The sequence below is a fragment of the Trichoplusia ni genome, chromosome 26 (genome assembly GCF_003590095.1).
Source record: "Trichoplusia ni isolate ovarian cell line Hi5 chromosome 26, tn1, whole genome shotgun sequence".
NCBI lineage: Eukaryota > Metazoa > Arthropoda > Insecta > Lepidoptera > Noctuidae > Trichoplusia > Trichoplusia ni.
The window spans coordinates 4,673,896-4,696,190 of NC_039503.1; the positions used below are offsets into that span (position 1 = coordinate 4,673,896).

At 35.4% G+C, this 22,295-nt stretch overlaps 2 protein-coding genes across 3 annotated transcripts in view; both read right to left on the minus strand.

Moving 5' to 3' along the window:
• LOC113505486 overlaps positions 1 to 22,295 on the minus strand; it is a 64,582-nt gene that overhangs the window by 36,629 nt on the left and 5,658 nt on the right.
• Positions 5,919 to 7,133, minus strand: LOC113505487. Of its 2 annotated transcripts, none has more exons than XM_026888214.1 (2): positions 6,798 to 7,133; positions 5,919 to 6,556 (listed from the first exon to the last, which is right to left on the minus strand). In XM_026888214.1, exons 1-2 carry the CDS (start codon positions 6,855 to 6,857, stop codon positions 6,143 to 6,145), a joined length of 474 nt encoding a protein of 157 aa, XP_026744015.1. In that variant the 5' UTR covers positions 6,858 to 7,133; the 3' UTR covers positions 5,919 to 6,142. The 2 variants fall into 2 exon arrangements, with proteins under 2 accessions (XP_026744015.1, XP_026744014.1); XM_026888213.1 differs by having other exon boundaries at positions 6,666 to 7,133.

Here is a 22,295-nt window from a genome sequence, read left to right on the forward strand (position 1 = left end):
ATCAATCACAGGTTATGCTATGCTTGACGCGGTTGGTCCGTAGATGGGTGACCATCTTTGTCATAACGAGTTCCTCCGTGTTTCGGAAGGCACGTTATATTGTGGATCCGGCTGTTACATCTTTGGCAGTCGTTACAGGTAGTCAGGAGCTTGAAAACTCTGACAACCAGTCTAACCAAGGGGTATCGTTGCGGTTGAGGAGGTCAGATAGGCAGTCGCTCCTTGTAAAAAATTGGTACTAAGCTGAATCCGGTTAGTCTGGTAGCCGACCCCAACATAGTTGGTAAAAGGCTGGGCCGATGATGGACAGAGATGGCAGAAATAAATAACAAATCAGAGATCAACATGGACCCTGTTGGGCAAAAATTTAGGAGAGGAAGAGGGCTGAATAGTAATAGAAGTATTTCAAGTATTAGATAATTTATATATTGAGGAAATGTCTCAAATATAAACCAACACGCTATGAATTATAGGAGAAGAGCAGTAATGAAATATGTTACAAAAATGGGACGAAGATACTTGCATACTTAAACTGATAATCCGATTAAAAAAAAAATCTAACTTATATCTACATAACCACGCGGATAAACCCGCGCGTAAGAGCTAGTATATCATAAGATTAAAATGCATTTTATATAGCAAAGACAACAGTAAATCCAATCAGAATCCATCAGAACAGTTTTTTTTTTGTATTCGTCGTCTGCCGAGCCTTTTCGCAACTATGCTGGGGTTTCCAGTCTAACCAGGTCCAGCTATTTGCCTCTAGTCTCTAGTGTTTTGATAGTATTTAGAGCTATCTCTAGCTACATCATAAAACACTTTAGCTCTCATTTGCAATTGCCTTACACTATATGTACTTGATTAATAATTTCATTGATGTAATTCTATGGTTTACCTATAATAAAGGATAATAAGTATACCAATTCTATTCTAATTTCTATAATTCTAAATTCTTACGTTAACGTCAATAGAAAACGCTCAAACGTTTGGTTATGACATGAAAGTCACGTGACATATCAAACCGTTAATTTAATTTAGTTAGTTATAATATAGTAACAAGCTTTTCGCCCGCGGCTTCGCCCGCATCGACGTCGGTAATATCGCGTTTCCAAAAGAACTCTTCAAAGTCCGGGATAAAAACTATCTTATGTTCTTTCTCAAGATCAACTCTATCTCTGTACCAAATTTCATTAAAATCGGTTCAGTGGTTTAGACGTGAAAGCGTAACAGACAGACAGACAGACTATTAGTAGGAATAGATAATTTTTAAAAATAAAAGATTGTAGAACTGTCACTTGGTTAGAGTACCTACAGTTATTTGAAAGACAGTGTTAACTTGGCTTACTGTATTACCGGCATACAACAAGTAGCCCCGCCCGTTTTTGCTGTACACAACTTTACAATTCAATGACGAAGCAAAAACTATGCAGTTAGTTCACTGCGCTACACGTAGCTATGTATTTGTTGCATACACACACACAAACAAGCGAATAAACTCGCAATAGATACACAATACACACACTCGCAACACGTGAGTCGCACACATGCATAAAGTAATACAAGTACACTCACACATACGCAATGACTTACACAATAGGGCTGTCAATTTTGATGTGTGAAAAAAGTTGTCAAGAAAACAATTGAAAAAGAAAAGTTGATAGTAACAACTTCGCAACCAATAAGTACGTTTTAGTAAATCCAGGTCTGATAGTTTTGTAGTGTGATGGTTTGACTGCCAAGGGTTGGTCGTGGGCTCGAATCCATGCATCAATTTTACGTAACCGCAGGGTATTGATACGGTTCATGCGATAGAGTCTGTTGACAGACGGAAAGACAGACAATTGAATCTTAGTAATAGGATTCAGTTTTTATCCTTTAGGTATGAAAACCTTAAAACAGTTAGCTGGGTGCGCTTCAAAATCAAAAGATTTTATTTCAATTATTAAGTTTAGCACACAAAATAAGTTAATGAATTAATATTAAATTTCCCATTTCTAGATTATATGTAAGATTCGAGTGCTTTATATGTTTAGGCTAAAACGAAGACGTGGTGATCAGCCCTTAAATCTTCCCTTGGGAAGAGGCCTGTGCCCCTAAGTCTGAGATTTAAAGTCTGGTAATATTAAGACAAAGTTATCGTCGTCGACCTGACTACTCTGAGAATGCTCTGATCAAACACTCGTTTTTAACTTTTGTTTGAAATACATTTATTAAAACCAATTATTCACAATCATAATTAGTGGTCAAACTAAAAAACACAGGTCAAATTGTGAAATCAATAAAACTACACAATAAATAATCTCTCAAAAGTAAACGCACATTAACTTATCTCGATTCCATTTTAAATACCATTTCCATCCTTGTCTAGCCTATAGCGTTATCTCGCTCTAACACAGTTATTTTCCATACGTTCGAAAAGTAAATTCAAAATATCGTTCCATTATCAAATGGTTCGTTGACACAATTTATCAATGCAACAAGGTTGCACGCATCGGAAGTGACAACATTCAAATAAATTAACGTTCTTCATTTAAAATTTGGTTAGGATGTATGGCTGATACATTGAACCTTTTTTCTTTTTCTTCACATTTTTGAGTCATCTTCTTATCGGATGGTTGAGTCTTTTGAAGAGAGGTGAGATGAGGTCTATAGTGAGGTGTTCTGATTTCCTCACGATGTTTTCCTTCACCGGAAGGAACTATTAAATGACGAGCGATTTTTATTAAACATGTCTATGAACACAGAATTAACCTTTACTAAAAATTATTTAATAGAAATACCTCACTCCCTATGGAAGCCACGATGCCACTAACTGGCATACCAAACTTAAAACACCCCTCTTTTTCCGGAGTTAAAATTAATCAAAAATGTCATATTGATACATATGTAGGTTCTCTCTTCATTTTCTGATTTTATGTGATATCCTCAGCCGAGTAAACGATCAAACATGTTATAGTTAAACCTGTCTAGCTCGCTACTTTCTAAGACAATATATTTAAAACTTGAAATGTTTACAGTTAAATTTACTTTAAAGATTAAGATCAATAATTCTTAACCCTTTCTAGATGGGAAGAGGCATTTTCCCAATTGTGGGGAAATTTTGTTATTTTAGTGCACAGATAGCCGAATGGTGGTCATCCCGCCAAACTCAGCGGACGTGACGTGTCGCGAGTTCGATCCGAGCGTTATTTTTTATGTGAACATCAAAAGCTTATTCCGAGTATGTGTGCCTTATGCATTTGACTTGAATATTTGTAAAACCACCCGCGTCACAAGGATTAAATTCATCCCCTCTGCCAAGTGACATTTCTGCAATCTTAATCGTTAACGTTAGGCATGAAGATGACAGATCAGTGTCACGTGACGTATCGAAACCAAATGTCAAGTCCATACATTTTGCGTCGCGTCAATACATGATACAGAATGTTACAGATTATCGAAATGTCATTTGGGCATAATGGCTGACGTACCCTAGAACGTCACAATTTCAAAAACTTTATTCTTTTAAAATATGAGTATCCATGGAAGTAGATATATATATTTATTGTTGAACAAATTTAAAACGATATTAGATACATCTTTCTGCCAGTCATGGCTAACGGTAGTTAAAGTTTGAAAGTGAGTGCAATGGAAATTTTTGTAAGGTAGCCATCTTGTCGTAAGCGTAGCGTTTGATACGAACGTTAAGGTTGTGTGTGAGTTTCTTTGTTTTCGGGTTAAACCGGTCAAGAGTCGGACTCGCGACAGAGAGTACGTACAAAAAGGTTTGAGGAAAACAAATTGGTTGGGTGACACATAAATTTGAGATAGTACCCACTAATTTATGACCCCAACACTCTTGCTTTACCTCAATCTTTATTTTAAGGATCTTTTGTCACAGGGACAAAATAAAATGACGTCGCCTGTGAAGGTTTAGCCGTCTACCGATCAGGGTCAGGGATCAGCTTGGCGAAAAACGAAAGATCCCTTTTCGGTTTTCACCGAGCGAAGCCTTATTGTCTAGGAATAGGTTCACAAATGATGTAGGTATTTCTGTTGCCGCTATAACGATAAATACTAAAAATATAGACTCTAGTTAAGTTATAGTTGTTGCGGTCATAAGCAGGATGATTTAAATACACAAATCTTGCAACCACGCTGAGCTCTCCGCGCGCGACGTGTTGCAAGTTCGATCGATATTTGTGTGATCCAGGAAGGCTTGTCCTGAGTCTGGGTGTCTATATGCATGTGACTTGAATGTTTCTATAACCCTCCCAGGAAATACGGATTAAATTCTTAAATGCGGGAGTCGTTTATAAAAATAAAAACACAACCCGGAAGAAGGAAATTCGCCTGATAAGATATGAGTCATATATTTAACATACGTTTTTTAAGCAAAGTATTTTAATTTCCGTTTGCTTGTAGGATGAATCATTGAGTTATATTTTTGTCATCCATATTGTTAGTTTCACTTAAAGATTACATCGTAAACGATATTATTACGACCTTATGTCATCCCATAATAAAACGTACTAATAATATACATGAGAAAATAACTGTCCGTCTGTTGGTCTTAACGATGCATCTTTTTAAGACCCAACGCCAGAAGGGTTATAAGTCTGACGTGTCGGTATATATCCGTGGCATCATAGCTCCCGAACAGATTGAGCGATTTTGATTGAGTTTATTTTGTTTTAAAGGTGAACTATCGTATGTAGGGTTGCCAACTTTTTTTACAAGAAAAAAAGTATATTCAGGTCTATGAAGATTATCAAACAGTATTTTAGAAAAACGAACAGTATTTTATTTATTTATTGCTTTAAATACATATTTTTTTGAGCTTCTCGCACAACGTATTAATTCACAATCTTTTTTAAAAATTTCATATGCCTCATCACAATTTATATCAAAGTTAAAATAAATGAGGAGCTCGTTTTTTATTAATTTGATGGATGCTCTGTTTCTATCATCCCGCCACTTAGCATTCATTACTGAAAAAACTCTTTCAGTAAATGCTGAGGTGGCGGGAACAGAAAGTAGATATGAGACTATTTTTGTAATGTTTTTAAATTCTTCTGCAGTGTTAACTAATAAATGGCTCCATTTTTGGCCAGTACTCATTTCAGTAAAATTTTTGTCTTCTGATATTTTCTCATAAATTACTTTAAAATTTGTTAATTCTGAATATAAATCATCCATACCAATATTGAGTCTATATAAATTTAGATTATCTATAATTTTCTCAAAATGATCAAATGTCACTGCAGACTTCAATGACAAACAGCTAATTAAAGAAAGCCAATTAGTCTGACTGAAATCGAACCATTTCTCTAAATACAAATTAGCCTTTTCAATAAAAAGTATAAAGTTATTAATAGTTCTATTAAAAACTTCTTGGGAAGACTCTCTAATGGTATTTAAAACTTTTTTTGTTTCATGGCCAAAATAATTATCATTTTTTCTTTGAATTAGCTCAGTCTTTAACCAGTCATAGTGTTATAAACATCTAAAATTGTTACATCATTTCCTTCTAATTTCTTAATTGTTTTATTGAAAACATTTAATATATGACTAGCATACAGAAGGTAACTATAAATAACTTTATTTTTAACATTATCATCTAACATTAATAAATTTTGAATAACCATTGGACAGTCAACATCCAAATCAACAAAGTAATTACAAATTGGTATCCAATTAAGCAAAATTGTATCAATCGCTGGTAAAAGTGACAGCCAACGAGTTCCTATGTGTCGTTTTATTTCATGAAACTCTCCTTCAGCAAGTGCTACAAATCTTTTTAATTCTTCTCTTCTGCATGCTGACACAGAAAAATGGCTATAGATTTTTAATATAATGTTCTCAATGTCATAATTTAAACAATTCATAGCATGTTTCACTGAATTGTGTACAATATGGGCATGACAATTTCCTTTTATTAAATCTGGAATAACCTCTAAAATGTTTGTATATAATGAATGATTATGTCCAAAATTTGCATTAGTATTGTCAGCGCTAAAACCAGATATTTGACTGAAAGGAAGTTCCAAAGACTCTAAGGAGTTTTTAATTGCTGAAAACATACCATTGGCAGATTCATCTGGATTTTCATAAAAATCAATTAATTTTTGTTGTATTCCACTTTTAGGGGTAAAATATTGAACTACCAGAGGAAACAATTTAATATTTTTTTATTGGAGGCATCAGTTTGCAGACAGTAAAATACATTGTCTTTATTTAACTGATCAATAACAGACTGCAAGGAATGTGGGCCAAGAACTTCGGTCACTAATGCCTCCATTTTTGTCCTAGCCAATCGTAAGTTAGTGGCTGTTTTGGAATCAACATAGATAATCTTATTTAATTTGATACTACAGTCCTGGCTATTGTATGATAAATTATGCTTGACAGTATGGTATGTCATCGCTAACTCAGCCGCTGCTAACTTGGTATCTTCATTAGAAGACAAGCCTGATGTAGAAGCAGAAGTTTTAGGAAAAAACTTTTGTAACAATCCACTAGATTTTCTCATTTCCATTTTTGCTTGGTGTTTTTTGCTGGTCAAGTGTTGTTTAACCTAAAAAAACGGAAACGAAATATAGTAAAATAGTTACCTAAAATATCTTATTATTTAAGCAAAAATTGATAAGTGGAAATCAAGCAAGATGCAAACGAAAGTTCCGAACCTGCCCAACACCTGCGTGAGAAATTGTAAATGTTAAAGCACACATTTTGCATTTAGCATTATATTCGCACAGTGGATCACTCGTTAACCAGTCATATTGGCATTCCCATTCGTGCTTATATTTTTGCTTTACCTTCGATAGTTTGGCTTTCTTTCTTGGCGTTGTAGGAGTAGTGTCACTATCACTTTCCATCTTTTGTACACTAAGCTTATCACTACAGGGTTCACTCCACACAAAAAACGGTTAAATATTGATAACGAACTTAACGTAGTAGTAATTGTAACATACACGAATGACATGACACTGACAGTCTTGAATATTTGTCACTGACAGTGACAGTAGGCACACTGACAGTGACAGATTCGTTCAGAAACTTAGTGTGATTTGATTTGTTTTTAGCTGCAGCAGTGAGCGCGCAGTGAGCGCCCTCTGTCTGACAAAAAAAATTTTTGAGCGTCTGCTTCGATGCTGAAACAGTATTTTTGTATACTTTTTTTTTGTAAAACAGTAAAAAGTATAATTTAGTGAAAAACAGTATAATACTGTTTAAAACAGTATAGTTGGCAACCCTAATCGTATGGTTGATGTACAACCTGGTGTCAGTGTTTATAGCGCCCGTAGACTTCTCACATAGCTTAACACACGCTTAAACAATTCTTATGTATACAATTTTCCTTTACTGATATTTAGAAGTGGATCATTTCTTAATATTTTACACATGAATTCGAAAATATTGTGCCGGGATTGAACCTACGACCTCTGATCTAGCAGTCAAACATTCATACCAATAGACTCTCACAGTTAATACGTCTTAGGGCCGATTGTCCATAGCCAAATAACTTTTATCTGACGAATATGTTTGACGTTTTGACAGCTTTTGAATAGAAAATATGACAAACGGCCATATTTATTCCTCAGATAGAAGTTAGATAACTGATGATTGAAAAATCGGCCCTTAGCACTCACACAGTTAGTTTATCGCAACTGCAAAAATTCTTTAAGAGGCCGTAGTCCAGCTCTCTTTGTGGAAAAACAAAAGACTATCACTTTATCACAAGATAAAGTGATAGTCACAAGATAGCCGAGCGGTATAGGTCACCACGCAAAACCTACTGAGCGCGTCGTGACGCACGTTCGATCCCCGCGTAGGACAAGCATTTGTGTGAAAGTGTACATGAAAAGTTCATGCAAAAGCAGGCACTTAGTCTTGGTATCTTGTGCATCATCATCGGCCTAGCCTTTTCCCAACTATGCTGGGGTCGGCTACCAGTCTAACCGGTTTCAGCTAAGTACCAGTGTTTTATAAGGAGCGACTGCCTCCTCTGACCGCCTCAACCCAGTTACCTGGGCAACACGATACCCCTTGGTTCGACTGATTGTCAGACTTTTCAATCTTCTGACTACCTGTAACGACTGTCAAAGATGTAGGAATAACAGCCGGTACCCACCATATAACGTGCCTTCCGAAACACGGAGGAACTCGTTATGACAAAGATGGTCACCCATCTACGGACCAACAAAACAAGCATAGCTTAACCTGTGAGCTTTTCGCTATGCGGTTATAGCTTAGCCACGAGCATCTTGGGCATGTGACTTGAATATTTGTGAAACACCCTTGCGATACAAGGATTAATTCCTTAACGCGGGATGGTTTATAATATATCGTTTAAGACTTGACAAACATCAAAAGTTGACGTAAAATATGGTCTTTTTAGTTAAATATATTAATATTTAACGGTTTACGAGTTAAAAAACGAACTTCTATTTATAGAAACTTTCACATTTAAGCAAATTTATACATTGCTGTGTTAAAAATAACAAATCGTATATTCACACTAGCTGAGGCACGCGGTTTTGTCTGTCCTTTATTTATTTTATTAATTTACACTTTTTTTTACAATATTTGTACAATGGCGGACTTAATACCTGAGGCATTCTCTACCAGTTCCAATGTCCGTCACCAGGCTGTATTTCATGAGTCGTGATAGCCAGACAATTGAAATTTTCAATGATGATGCCGCTGTACAAAATAGTTTTTGGTAGGTGACATATAAATTAGAGGGTTGGCAACCACAAAGTTACCAAAAATTGGTATTATTGTTATTATATATTATGTATGTATAAGAAACGGCAACCTTACGACAAGAACTCATTTGAATCATTCTCACTCTCACTCGAACATTCTTAATTCAAATGAATAGTTCTTAACTCAAATAAATCGTTCTTAATATAAAAACGTGACGAACATGGATCGTCTAACGATTAAAGATGGATGCGGAACTTATATCGCTTCGTCATTCAAACTTTCTTGTTTTTCTTCAAACAGTAGGCAACGGAATACGAATATAATGCCTAGTCATGACCTTTTTTTACAATATGACGTTTTACATACATATTATAGTATATGTTTCTTAGGGTTCCGTAACTTAAGCCCTAAATGGGACCCTATTACTAAGACTTTGATGTCCGCTGTCGCAGGCGATGATAGACATTTGAAAATTCCTAATATTGTTGCCTAAGTAAAAAAAAAACATTTAAAAGAGAATAGTATAAATAATGAAAGGCAATTTAAAAAAAATGATAAACGGTAAGGAACACTACGCAAAAGTCCGACTCACATTTGGCCGGCTTTTTATTGTATGACGTTTTACATACAAAGTTTTTTTTATTTTTTTATCTGTGATGATGACTAAAGCTTGCCAACCTTTTTGCTGTCTTTTTTAGCTATGATTATGGAGCTTAAAATTGCATGTATGAATTGAAGTCGTTCGACGAACTTTGGACTTAAGGATAAGTTCAAAGTCTAAGTTTAAACTTGTTTACTTTCGCTTCTTATGTTTCACAGTTACGCGAGCTCCAAAACAGCAGATGAGACCCAGTCCAAATAAATACTCTGTTTTAGTTTTATTAGTTTATGCATTTGAAAAATTGTCTGGACTTAAAAAGAGACTGCGACACCTGAGTTTGTTTCGTCATTTCTTCTCAGGGTAGTCAGATAGGGAATATCGAGTACAGCTTTCTCAAAAATACATGTAAGTGATGATATATCCTACTTGCAGACTAAATGATTTCATTCAATTCAAAATACCCGTTTAACGTGAAACCTTATTAAAACTTTTTGCTAAAATTCCTAGGTTCTATAGTAACTATTGTGAGACTGATCCATTATTAAATAAAGCAACGTTTCACGCGTATTTATCGGGATTGCCCGACTAGTTTCGGACCCAACCGGAGCCCTTAATCATGAGCTGAAACGGCAGGATCGCAAATGTCCAAGATGAGTCATTAAATGACAGAAATGACAGCCAGGTCTTGCTTTCCGAATTACAAAGAAAATTTGGCATATAGACAAGTATCAAAGATTGAACGCACAAAGCATCGCTTAACCTTTGATCGATCTATCCCTACAGCCGTTACTGAGGCACGAGGTATATATAATTATATACCACCTTTTTTTACGTTCTTGTACAACAGTCACTTCAATTTAATATCAGTTAGAAAGAAACCGCTCTCTTAACTAACCTATTTGGAATCCTGAGAATTGGACAGATCGATGCTGGCGCGCTGTTCTTGGAAAGCTGGGCCTTAAACAAACTAGAATGTGAAACTAGGAACTACTGTATAAAGTGTATAAGCAGGAACAGGTCTTATTAAGTTTTATTTGTGTTAGATGTCAAATCTATACTCTATACTAATATATAAAGCTGAAGAGTTTGTTTGTTTGTTTGAACGCGCTAATACGCTCAGGAACTGCTGGTTCAAATTGAAAAGATATTTTGTATTGAATAGACATTTATCGAGGAAGGTTTCAGGCTATATACCATCCCGCTGCGACTAATAGGAGCAAAGATACAATGGAAAATGTGGAAAAAGATAGGGCAGATATAAATCATAACTTATATCTTCTAACCACGCGGACGAAGTCGCGGGCCAACAAGTAGTATATAATAATGCGAGCTTATATACGTCCCACTGCTGATTACAGGCTTCTATAGAAAAAGGTAACCCACCACCCAGCCGTGAAACATTAGCAGGTTGAGATTATCCTACTAATATTATAAACGCGAAAGTTTGCATGTATGGATGTTTGTTCCTCTTTCGCGCAAAAACCGCTGGACAGATTAAGACGAAACTTGGTACACAGATAGTTTTTAACCTGGATTTTTTCTGATTTTATGTTCCTGTGGGATCATTTTCGATATGGCCATCGGGTAACAACTTGTTATTTCTCAGTTTGTGATATATCTTACCAAAATTGAATAAAACATACAATTCAGTCCATTCAACAAATTTAAAGAGTACATTCGATAAGGTCAGTCATGACATCACACGGCTGTAAACCATTGAAGCATCGCAGGGGAGCGGCGAACAGAATTAGAAAACTCTATGGCTAGTCTATGGCCCAAGGTCTTTTATTGTTGTAAGATTGTCAAAAAAACTCAGCAATTGCTAAATTTTGTTTCGTATTCAAGTTAAAAGCAATGTAAGGGGATTTGAATAAAGATAATAATTGGTTCATTTTCGGTTCAAGTTAAATTGGCATACTCTACCCTTGAAAGTACGATAACTGCATTTTAATAGCAAGTCGAACTGCTTAGAACTGTCTGTGCTTTTGCCACCAGCTGCATCTCAGACACCGTGGTAAACAGCCTGTTGATAAACTAAAGGACGTAGCTTTACAAATAGGCTTCCATTTCTGCCCATTAAGCCCTAAATAATTCATTTGTATGCAGTAATTATAGACTACAACGGCCAAAATTACAGCTAGCTTATCATAGCTGTACTTATGTGGTGTGCAACAAAGAATATTCTATCTATCCTCCCAGCCAAAGACACTAACCAAAAACAACTTCATTTTCACTTCGTAAACAAATGCCTATCGAATTCGCCGCCGCACCGGATTTTTTATTTGATTTCCAAAACAAACAACACGAATGTATGCAAAAACAGATTTCGCCATTTTGTTTCCTCTTACAGTATTGAATGGTATTCGGCAGAATTTTTAAGCCAAGCTCAAAACTTTTGATGCTATAAACAAAATTTTTTCCTAAATGGATTTGGGAAAGCTGTTGACATTTTGGCTTGTTAAGAACTTTGGAGGGATGTTTAGTAAATATGCTCTTTTGCGAACTCCCAAGGCTAAGATATGATTAGACAGTCGTAAGCTCGAATTTTCGACTCGCGACCCCGCCGCGTCAACTCATTATTAAGGACTTTGGTTAGGTCCGAAACTAGTCGGGCATTCCCGATAAATACGCGTGAGTAAACCGTTGCATCATTTAATTATGAATAATTCTCACGATAGTTAATATAAAAATATTTTGATTTGTTCCAGTTTAACCAAAAACGTTTATTGCGGAAATCGTCATAGACTTTCTTCACCCAAGGAAAAACAGAGTCATATGACGACTTCCGTGGTCGAGTGGGCGTGCGCACCGGATTCAAGGTGTCGCTAGCTCTGAGGTCCCGGGTTCGTTCCCCGGTCGGGTCAATGTAAAAACTCACATTTCTAAACCGTCTCGGGTCTGGGTATTTGTGGTACCTTCGGTGTATCTGAATTCCTTAACACAAGTGCTTTAGCAACCTACTTTGGGTTCAGAACAATGTATGTGATGTTGTCGGCATTTATTTATTTATTTATATACCGGACTTTTGGACTAAAACGAAAATTCCCTATCCTTCCCTAGAATACGAGATCCTATTGCAACCTACTTCGATTGGATTTGAACCTGCAACAGTATAAGCGAAAATCCATTCACGGAATCGCAACGTACCCACCGACACAATATGGCCGAAAGCAGAAACCTTTTTGTGCGTTACTCTAGCGTCCATTTTGTAACAAATGCTGGTTTGTTTTATTTTACTTTCACCGATTTATTTAATTCCGTGTTCTATCAATGCTCGATTCTACGAGACTTGAATGCAAGTACTGCTTATTAAGAAGATATTATACTGCATTGTGGTAACAGCAAATCCACTGTGCGAGTCGTGTCGCCGGTTCGATCCCCGCAGGATAAGCATTTGTGATCAAGAATACTTGTTCTGATTCTGGGTGTCTTTGTGAATGTGATTTGTATGTTTGTGAAATCGCCCGCGATACAAGGATTAAATTCCTTACTGCAGGGGTCATTTCATCAAAATGTCAGATGTCAATGTCTGTACTCACGAAGAACAGAATAGATGACCCAGGGTAGATGCAAAAGTATTGTAATTTGTGGAGATAAAACTAATTTGGACTATTGGTATTTGATATAATTAAAAAGTAATTTAAATGATGGCACCCGCCTTTTAACATATGCCTTTATTGTATCCATTATTAATATTCTATACTGTATATTAACAGTCTGGCTTATAAATACATTATTTTTTTCATCCAGTCGAGAATCACTAACTTAGAATTGAATCTACAACGTTGTGATGCACGCGTGAACGTAGTCCAATCATTGTACCACTATGCCATATTTTTTGTTCGCACTCTCGTAAATAAGGAAAATGAAGCATCAAAATAGACAAAAAAAAACAGAGCAGTTCAATTTCTCGAAATTGGTTTTGTAATTTCAATGCGATACCCAAAAAAGACAGACAAGAAAAAAACAGCAAACAAAATTTGGTTCCGCGAACGGATTCCAAATTAAACGGACCAATGACGTTCGCGTTTTCATTTCGAAATTCGAACGCGATTCTCACTGGCCAAACGGCCTTGGGTACATTTTGTAGGCACTGACCGGTATTAAACTACGCTAAACTGACAATCGCTACTAACATCTTAATCTGTTAAAAACCCCTTTTATGACGATAAATTTCAGAAAAATTGTTGTGAAAGTATTCAAAATTAAAATTTAACAACAAACAGTAGCATTTTCTCTTCAAAAACACCACTGGACACTGACAGAACAACTTCAAATCAATACAAAAGAAAAAGACATTTTGTAAGAACCAGCAACTCGGCGTACTCTAATAGAGGTCATGTGTTTGTAGGTAAAAAATACATACCTATGAACAGTCACGTTTTAAAAACACGTGATGCTAAAAATAGACGGTAACGAGTATTGTGCCGTTAATCTATTAACGAACAAAAATAGCTTATATTTGATTCGTCTTTTATGGAAATGTATTATAATGTCAAACAATTGTTTTAACAATATAATTATTCCACAGTTTCTTAAGGAAATGGTACACTTTAGGATAGTATTATTACTACCTTGGGCGTATATGCCTAATTTTCTATTGCGATAGTAGATGGCCCCTGGCAGAGGCTTAATCGGAAATTTAAAGTTGTCAACAAGGCCCCAGCATGTTGGACTTTTATCCCCGTGTACGCGTTTAAAAAGGACCTGGTTTCTTCCCTAGTAGTCACGTGAATTAAAAGAGATATGTACAAATAATACCTATATACGTTCCACAGACAGGGAGAGTATTTAAGCATTGAGCACGCTAGCTTACGGAGGGTCGGTGTATTCAGATTCCAGTATTTGATACCGGGTTTCCCCATTATTTTAAAAAATAGGTTTAACTTAGAAAAGGTCACAATAGTACTCTATTTGCGACAGGATCGAACCTGTGGCGCATGTTTACAAAACCATACACAGAACTTCAAGTACCACGAGTTTCCATCATTTTTTTTTCGGATCGGAAATCATCGAATGAATCCTCCCGCTTTTGGTTAAACGGAAGGGAGTGTCAGACTTTTACTGACTAAAACCCACCCTGGTTCTTTTCTTTGCCCTTCATGTACCAAGGCGCGGTAATCATTTCGGACTATTCTGCTTACAACGGCAACAACGACCATTACACCTAACGTTTTGATTCTTTTAATACCTAATTTCTGTATTCGCATCGAATAGGTTGTACCCCTCCTTATCTGTCTGTCTACGTACTGTAGCACCTAAATAAGCTGAATGACATTTTCTAATGCCTGACAAATAGATTTAAAACGAAAGACGTACGAAACCGTATGACATCATGGTTTTACAAGTCCATTAAATCTATTTACTCTATCATTTTTTTTCGACTCGCTATACCGTCCGTCGGCTCGTCAGCTGATGATTAAGGACTCCAATGACTAAACAATCTTACATCGAATAGGGATGACGGATGGGTATAAAAAAACGTTAGTGCTAGGGAGTTTATTCTGACGTTTCTTCTCTCGCAGCAAAAGCACTTGGGAAGCGATGGCAGGTGGACGAATCTGGGTACTGACAATTGTAAATTGAGATTAAGAATGTGATACTTAGAAGCCAAATTTGAATAAGTGACTTCTGAATTTCATTTCGTTTTTTGTCATCAGAAAGTTGATACATATACATTTTTGAGTTTACGATTAAGGGCGATTAGGATTACGGAATCCGGTTGGGTACGAATCTAATCCAGCGATCCCGATAAATGCGCGTGACTAAACGGTTATTCAATAAAATATGAATCCGCCTCACGAACGTTTTATTAAGATATTAATACAACATATTTGTAAATTTCAAAATGATATGTATTTATCTATATTACGATTATTACAATGACAAAAATCAATATGATAACTCTCATTCATAAAAATAGCGCTGTAATCACCGATTTCTTCATAATCGGTAAATATCTAAGCAATCTTAACATATAATTAATTAATCGATACTTTTATCGTTCGTTAATACTTTGCACTGAATCATCAAAGTATTATTTTCAAAATTCTGATAATGGCGCTAAAAATATTATGCAAGTTTATGTGTACCTAACGTTTTAGAGTTCTTTTAGCCGAGGCAAAATGGTCGCTCCTAACATTGTTTTTTTTTTGTTTGACAAAGGTTACACTGACAATGATTCAGTTTTAATTATGCTATACCAGGTTAATCAGGATTTTAAAATGGCTGATATTTGGAGCGTTTTTAAATATCATGATTTTGCAGCTTCATCAAGTTCATTCGAAAGAGGTTTCAAAATGAAAGGTTTCAAATGAATGGAAAAATATTCTATGACCGTTCTCAGTCAAGATTTGAATTTAGTTACTTGAAATTTAAAAGTTTCCCACAAATTACATGCTCCATTCCGTTTGACCGATGATTTTATTGATCTCTCTCTCTGGGGGTTCCTAGAATTCCAAAATGGCGGAAATGAATGAAATCTGGAAAAAACATTAATCACTTTCTTTCGTATCATTCGTTTTGCTTAGTAATCGATTTGATTGTTCATTATCATTACAATAAATATGATTTTGTTGACATTTTCCTGATTTTATACTAAGTGTGCCTGAAAATTTCGCCATTGCCAGTACTTACAGCTTGACTCGTTGAAATGTTATGGTATGTAGTTATCTATACTAACATATAAAGCTGAAGAGTTTGTTTGTTTGAACGCGCTAATCTCAGGAACTACTGGTCCAAATTGAAAAAATCTTTTTGTGTTGATTAGACCATTCATCGAGGAAGGCTTTAGGCTCTAAACCATCACGCTGCGTCTTATAATAGCGAAGATACAATGGAAAATGTGAAAAAAAACAGGGCAGGCACAAATCATAACTTATATCTTCTACCCACGGGGACGAAGTCGCGAGCAACAGCTAGTTATAAATAAAACTCGCCCCTTTTAGGGTTTTGCTCCCAAAGAGTAAAAACGGACACCAATTTCTAAGGCTCCGCTGTCTTTCGTAACATTTTGAAAGTGCCTGAAATAAGAACTTTTGATTTTTGATTTGTCTCTTGGACTTCGGCATCCGTGTTTAGTTCATCCCTTTTTATAGGATGCTCAGTCCATTCTTTATATTGAACCGATGAAGTTATTTACATGTTTCTACGTTTGGCAGCCCGTACTGTCGGCCTGTACACGACAGCTTTAAAACCGACGTTAGAATACCGTAATAAACGAAAGGAAGTAGTTATACTTAATTTACTCGTAACAAGCATTTTAACTTATTAATGCATTATAAAAGTGACTAAATATTATTATTTTTATCATATAACTATTCATTTACATATTACTGACCGCGATGCATAATATTAGGGATTTTTCCCTTTTCTCTCTCATTTAAATATTCATATTGAAGGTATAAACTGTAAACTTATAAATCAGTTAGAGTTAGGTAAATAACAGTGACATTCTTAATGCGAAAGCCTCTGCACGTCAAATATCGACCCCAACATAGTTGGGAAAAGGCTAAGCCGATGATGACGTGGAATCGATAGGGCGTACTACGTAGAAGATCGTAGAAGATCTTCATCACAACAACAGTAGTATGCAGCCTCCTGAAAGTATTAGAAATACGTCCAACTCAACACTTGTCTATCAAAAGCACGGATAGCCAAGTTGTGTTGGTCATCCCGCCAAACACTGTGAGCGGCGTGTCGATTCGTTCTCCGCGTAAAACTAGCATTGGCGCGATCCACGAATGCTTATTCTGAGTCTCGGTGTCTTTGTGCATGTGACTATGTTTGTAAATCATCATTTTTGGCCAAGGCCATCATTTTTAAAAGAAATCCAATATTTTTTGATATAGAGCTACGCAGAAATCATTTGGTTAATTGATTACGACCTTTCGTCAAGTTGCATTTCGCTATACGCTGACGAATCGCTCAGATATATTGAACTGATAAAGTCGCGTCACTTGTCGAACAGGACTGTCATTCTTATAAATTTGAAGTTTTAGCTTCTAAAGCAATTTTACGTTGTCTAGCTAATCAAAGTTATATTTTCAGACGATTTTTCTTGATTGGAAAAACCGTGCATCAAAATATATGATGTAAAACAATAAATTTTGTATGAAACATCCGCCATGACAGTTATGAGGTGATTCAATGTTGTGACGCTGGACACGTGAATGTTTAATGACATCCATACTCCTTAGAACCTATCATAAAACATAGATACGGATAGTACCCGTTTATGTACATGCAATAATCACTCAAAGATTTCATCTTCTGTATTGATCATATCTGTATAAGCCATGCCCATTTCCTTGGACAGTTTGGGTTAATAATATTTAATGACAAATAACTTGTCTTTCTGTTTTAGATCCAGCGATTATCCCTACATTGTCACATATATTGTATGACAATCAAATGCAATACTTTGATATGACATGCTGATCTGATGCTGGAGCTGGAAGGTGGATAGCTGGCTGATAGGAACTCTGTTACGATAAATTTGGACTCCAAAGCCAGAAAGCAATCTAAACTGTCAGTTTTTAAATCCGTTTAGTCCTATAACTTAAAATAAAGGTTTTTTCAGATATTTCTCTGTTTTTAAAAACAAATTTATATAAGACTCTTCTGCAAAAGACCTATTCAGAACCTTGTCAATACATCAATATAGTACAGACCCAACCGCCATATTAATTTTTGCACCAAAACCGATGCGAAATCATTCGGATTTCAGTTTCGTCCTATATTTTGAGCCATTCGTTGCGGTTTTAATATCGTTTCGTTTTCAACGAACAACATCCGTCGTCCAACGTTCATTGTATCGATATTTAAGTAGAAACATTTTGTTTTAAACATCGTAGTTTCGAATTTACTAATTTCGCTATTTCACTTGGAATCTCAAACTCTAATTGAATTTCTTTAGTCTTTCGATTGCTAAATAACAAATTTTCAAAACTAAAACCTACCATTCTTCTTCCTACTAATATTATAAACGCAAAAGTTTGTATGTATGGATGTTTGTTCCTCTCTCACGCAAAAACCACTGAATGGATTTAGACGAAACATGGTACACGGATAGTTTATAACCAGAATTAACACATAGGATAGTTTGATAGGAAGGCAAGTTGGAAACATTTAGAAAATACATATATAAGCGAAAGCTGATAGACTGACAGATCTTAGATTATGTTAGAAACTTTAAATTTTGCACTGAAAGACTTTTGCTCATTGCGTACGGGAGCACTAAGATTTTTTTTTTTAAATTCACACCCTTAGGGATAAAATGGGGGCAGAGTTAGTATGAAACTTTACAGTATTTGAAGTTATTCAAATGAAATTCAGTATACAAGTTCTTCATCGAAAGTTATGAATAATGCGTATTTTATTTTTCAAAAACCATCCTGAGGGAGTAAAACGGGTCAATTTTTATGAAATATTTCTGATTTTCAAACTTGTCGTTTCTTCATTAATAGTAATAAAACACGTTTAAATATGTTTTCTTTTAATTTTAAATAGACAATACAGCAAATTCAGTTTTATAACAAAGTAGCTGGAAATGTTTTTTAAAGGAAAACTGGACAACGGAGCTCGCTTTGGTATTACAAAATAGTAAAGCCGCGGGCAACAGCTAGTAAATAATATAGGAGACCGTTTATTAAGTGCGAGTCGGACTTGTAACACTCATGGTTCCGTACTAATGGAACAAACAGAAACACATCAGTTGGGTGACAAACAAATCTAATATATAAAATTCCCGTGTCACGATGTTAGTTACCGTACTCCTCCGAAACCGTTCGGGCGATTTTTATGAAATTTTGTATACATATTGGGTAGGTCTGAGAATAGAACAACATCTATTTTTCATACCCCTAAGTGTTAAGGGTACCTCACACAACAAAAAATATTTGGACGATTTTTTTTATAATGTGTCATTAAAAATACATACAACTAGAAATAATTCATAAGGCAAAACAACGTTTGCTGGGTCAGCTAGTTATCTATAAAAATGTATTAGTGTACTAGCCGTTGCCCGTAACTCCTTCCGCGTGGGCTTCAGTTTGCAGCGCGCGGTAGTTCATGTTTCCGTGGGAATGCCAGGATAAATGTAGCCCCTTAACAAGCAGGTAGCTTGCAACAATACGAAAGACATATGGGCTCTTCACCACGATCATTACCGGTAAAACCCATAGAGAAGACAGTCACTGGATCCTCAGAATTTGGATTCTATTTAGCAAGTCTGGCTGACAGAATTGTAAGGACATATCAGCAGAAGGTAAAAGCATGATTCAGATTTAATTCCATTTTTACGGAGTCAAATATTATTATCTAAACCGCGAAACTGCAATCTAAGTTAGATCTTACCTTGAGACGAGCCTTCATAAACCGCTCGGTGTATTGCAAAATTAGACTTTCTAGTTAGGTCTTAACGAAAATTATTAGTACTTGACTTGATTATTTAGATGTCAATAAGAAGCTGTCAATTTAAAACTATTAAACAAGACTCTTTTCTATACCAAATAGCTCAAATACTTTTTTGCAGAAATATGTCGCAGTGACATGGAATTCAAAAGATAGGTACATTAAATTACTTAAAGCATGCCGAAGTTGTTTTGACTGAAAGAATAGACTTTTTTAAGTGCATGCAAGAGTGGCCTTAAGCATAAGATAGTATTTCTGTATAGGATTCTAGCATCGTGCCAAAAGAGCTGTAAGTTTTCTTGTAAATCATGAATTACCAAGAATTATTCACAAATTAGACCTAATCAACAAAAACCATTTTTATTTACAAACTTAACAATAGATTTAGCAAATATACATTTCGTACAATAAAAAAAATATTTAAAAAGAATAAAGTGTCATGGCGGACGTGCCGTAAAGAGCCACACTTTGAATAAAGAGCGCGAAACCAAATAAACAAAAGTTTTGAATTTCGAAGAATGGAAACAAAACAAAATCGCATTCAAGTTTTTCTTAAACTTTCACAATGGTTCAAAAACAAGGCTTAATAAAAATAATTCGAAAGGTTTTTTTACGTTTTCTTTCAAGTGGAAAAGTACAGAGGAATTTTGAAATGCGTGTCTTTTTAGAAATTCGTTACCAATGCCTGGAATATGCACTAAGTAATGCATTTAATACTTTCGTGACATATGATTCCTTAGATCGGGAGATTGCTCTAAAGAATTTCATATGCCCATTTTGCGTTCTAGGTAAAGTCTTTCTAGGTCTGTGAATAATATAGTTTTGACAAGTGCCCCATAACACATCTAGATCACAAATTAAGCCATGCCAAATAACAGATGCAATTTCAGCCGGTTTTTCGAACGGAAAAATGTTAATCGTATATTAAGTCTATGTTAATAATTGATCTAGTAAGCTACCAGAACCTTAAAAAAGATACATCTAGATCGCGGACAAGCCGTTTAGGAGGAATTAAGTAACTTATACACGTATAGTAGAATTAGGGATACTTCATAATTAAGTTTTCAACATCTATAGTCTAATATGGCAATTTTGCGGACAAAGTTTATCAGTTATTGATCTGTTGTGGGCCGGTCATGCTAAGACAGGATCTTTGGGATTTTGACATTAAAATGACATGACTGTGCACGTCGACAATATCACCTTGACTTTATAAACTTCTAGTTTTAATCTATGCTTATTTTACAAGATCAGCTATGAAAAACCATCAGAAAATTTTACTATCCTTACTAATATTATAAATGCGAAAGTAACTCTGTCTGTTACGCTTTCACATCTAAACCACTGAACAGATTTTAATGAAATTTGGTACAGAGGTAGAGTTAACCTTGAGAAAGAACATAGGATAGTTTTTATCCCGGACTTCTGAAGAGTTCTCTTGGAAACGCGATATAACCGACCTCGACGCGGGCGAAGAAGCGAGCGAAAAGCTAGTATGCTATATAGCATTAAAACCTAGCAACAAGGTCAAAGTTTGTAGTTATAACTCTATACATAAAAATTGTAATAAATTACGCAAGTGTTAATAACTTCATATTGGTTTATTTTTAGTCAAAGTATCCATCATAACTATAAGAGGAAACCGATAAGGAAATTACGATTTTAAACAAACAAAATTATACTTAAAACCATTGAAATAGATTTCGTTTTCAATTAACCGATATCGTTCATTTTAAAATGCATTGTAATGACATACAATGCTCACAACTAAATTAAATAAGTACATCTCGAGGCATTCGCCAGTTGTATACTTGGTGCATATTTCTAATACTCCGTCCTTGTCTAGTAGACAGAAAAATGTATATTGCCGTCTCGTACTAAGTCACATTGTTCCGAGAATGCAGTTGTTTATACGACGCTATAGTTTAAAGGTCGGGTTTCTATACGAAACTCTTTTGACATCTGTACTAAAGAATTTTTTTATTATTCATTGTGATGTTAGACCACTATACTAATTTATATCTAAAGAGGTTCAATACATATTTGAGATTGTATTTGTCCGCCATCTTAGTCGTCATAGATTCGATTGACTTTACGTTTTATGAGTACGAGTATGGGTTCAAAATTATTTTTACATTTCAATAATTTCTTAATTATTAAACAATACAAACTACGTAGCGTAAGCCATACCGAGTTTTTACTTGATAAACATAAATTCCATTCATAGATTAGCTTATTATCAAACATAAATCTTTGAAAACGGAACTAAGCTGTTTTTTCGATTATGAGATTATGTTTTGAGGTTATATGTCGAAAATAAGATCGTCTTACAAATACAACGGGCAGTGGTATCTTAATTACTAATAGGATGACGTAGTGACTCAATGCAATGCGCTTAGCAACAGTGCAACAACATTTTTGAACGATTTATCTGTTTCGAAGTATTTGTAAGTGGCTATCTCATGGAGATAGTTCAAAATGGTCGACGACTGTCCAGTACAGGCATTTTTGAAAACTATTATACTTTGAGGTTATTAAGCATGGTTCATATTCAAGTATAGTTATTACGGCCCGCGCATGTTAGCGAAGA

Coding starts and splice junctions, on each gene's coding strand:
- LOC113505487 (XM_026888213.1), bottom strand. CDS start 6,857: ATGGAAAGTGATAGTGACACTACTCCTACAACGCCAAGAAAGAAAGCC. Junction 6,557..6,665: donor CTCACGCAGGTGTTGGGCAG/GTTCGGAACTTT, acceptor CCGTTTTTTTAG/GTTAAACAACACTTGACCAG.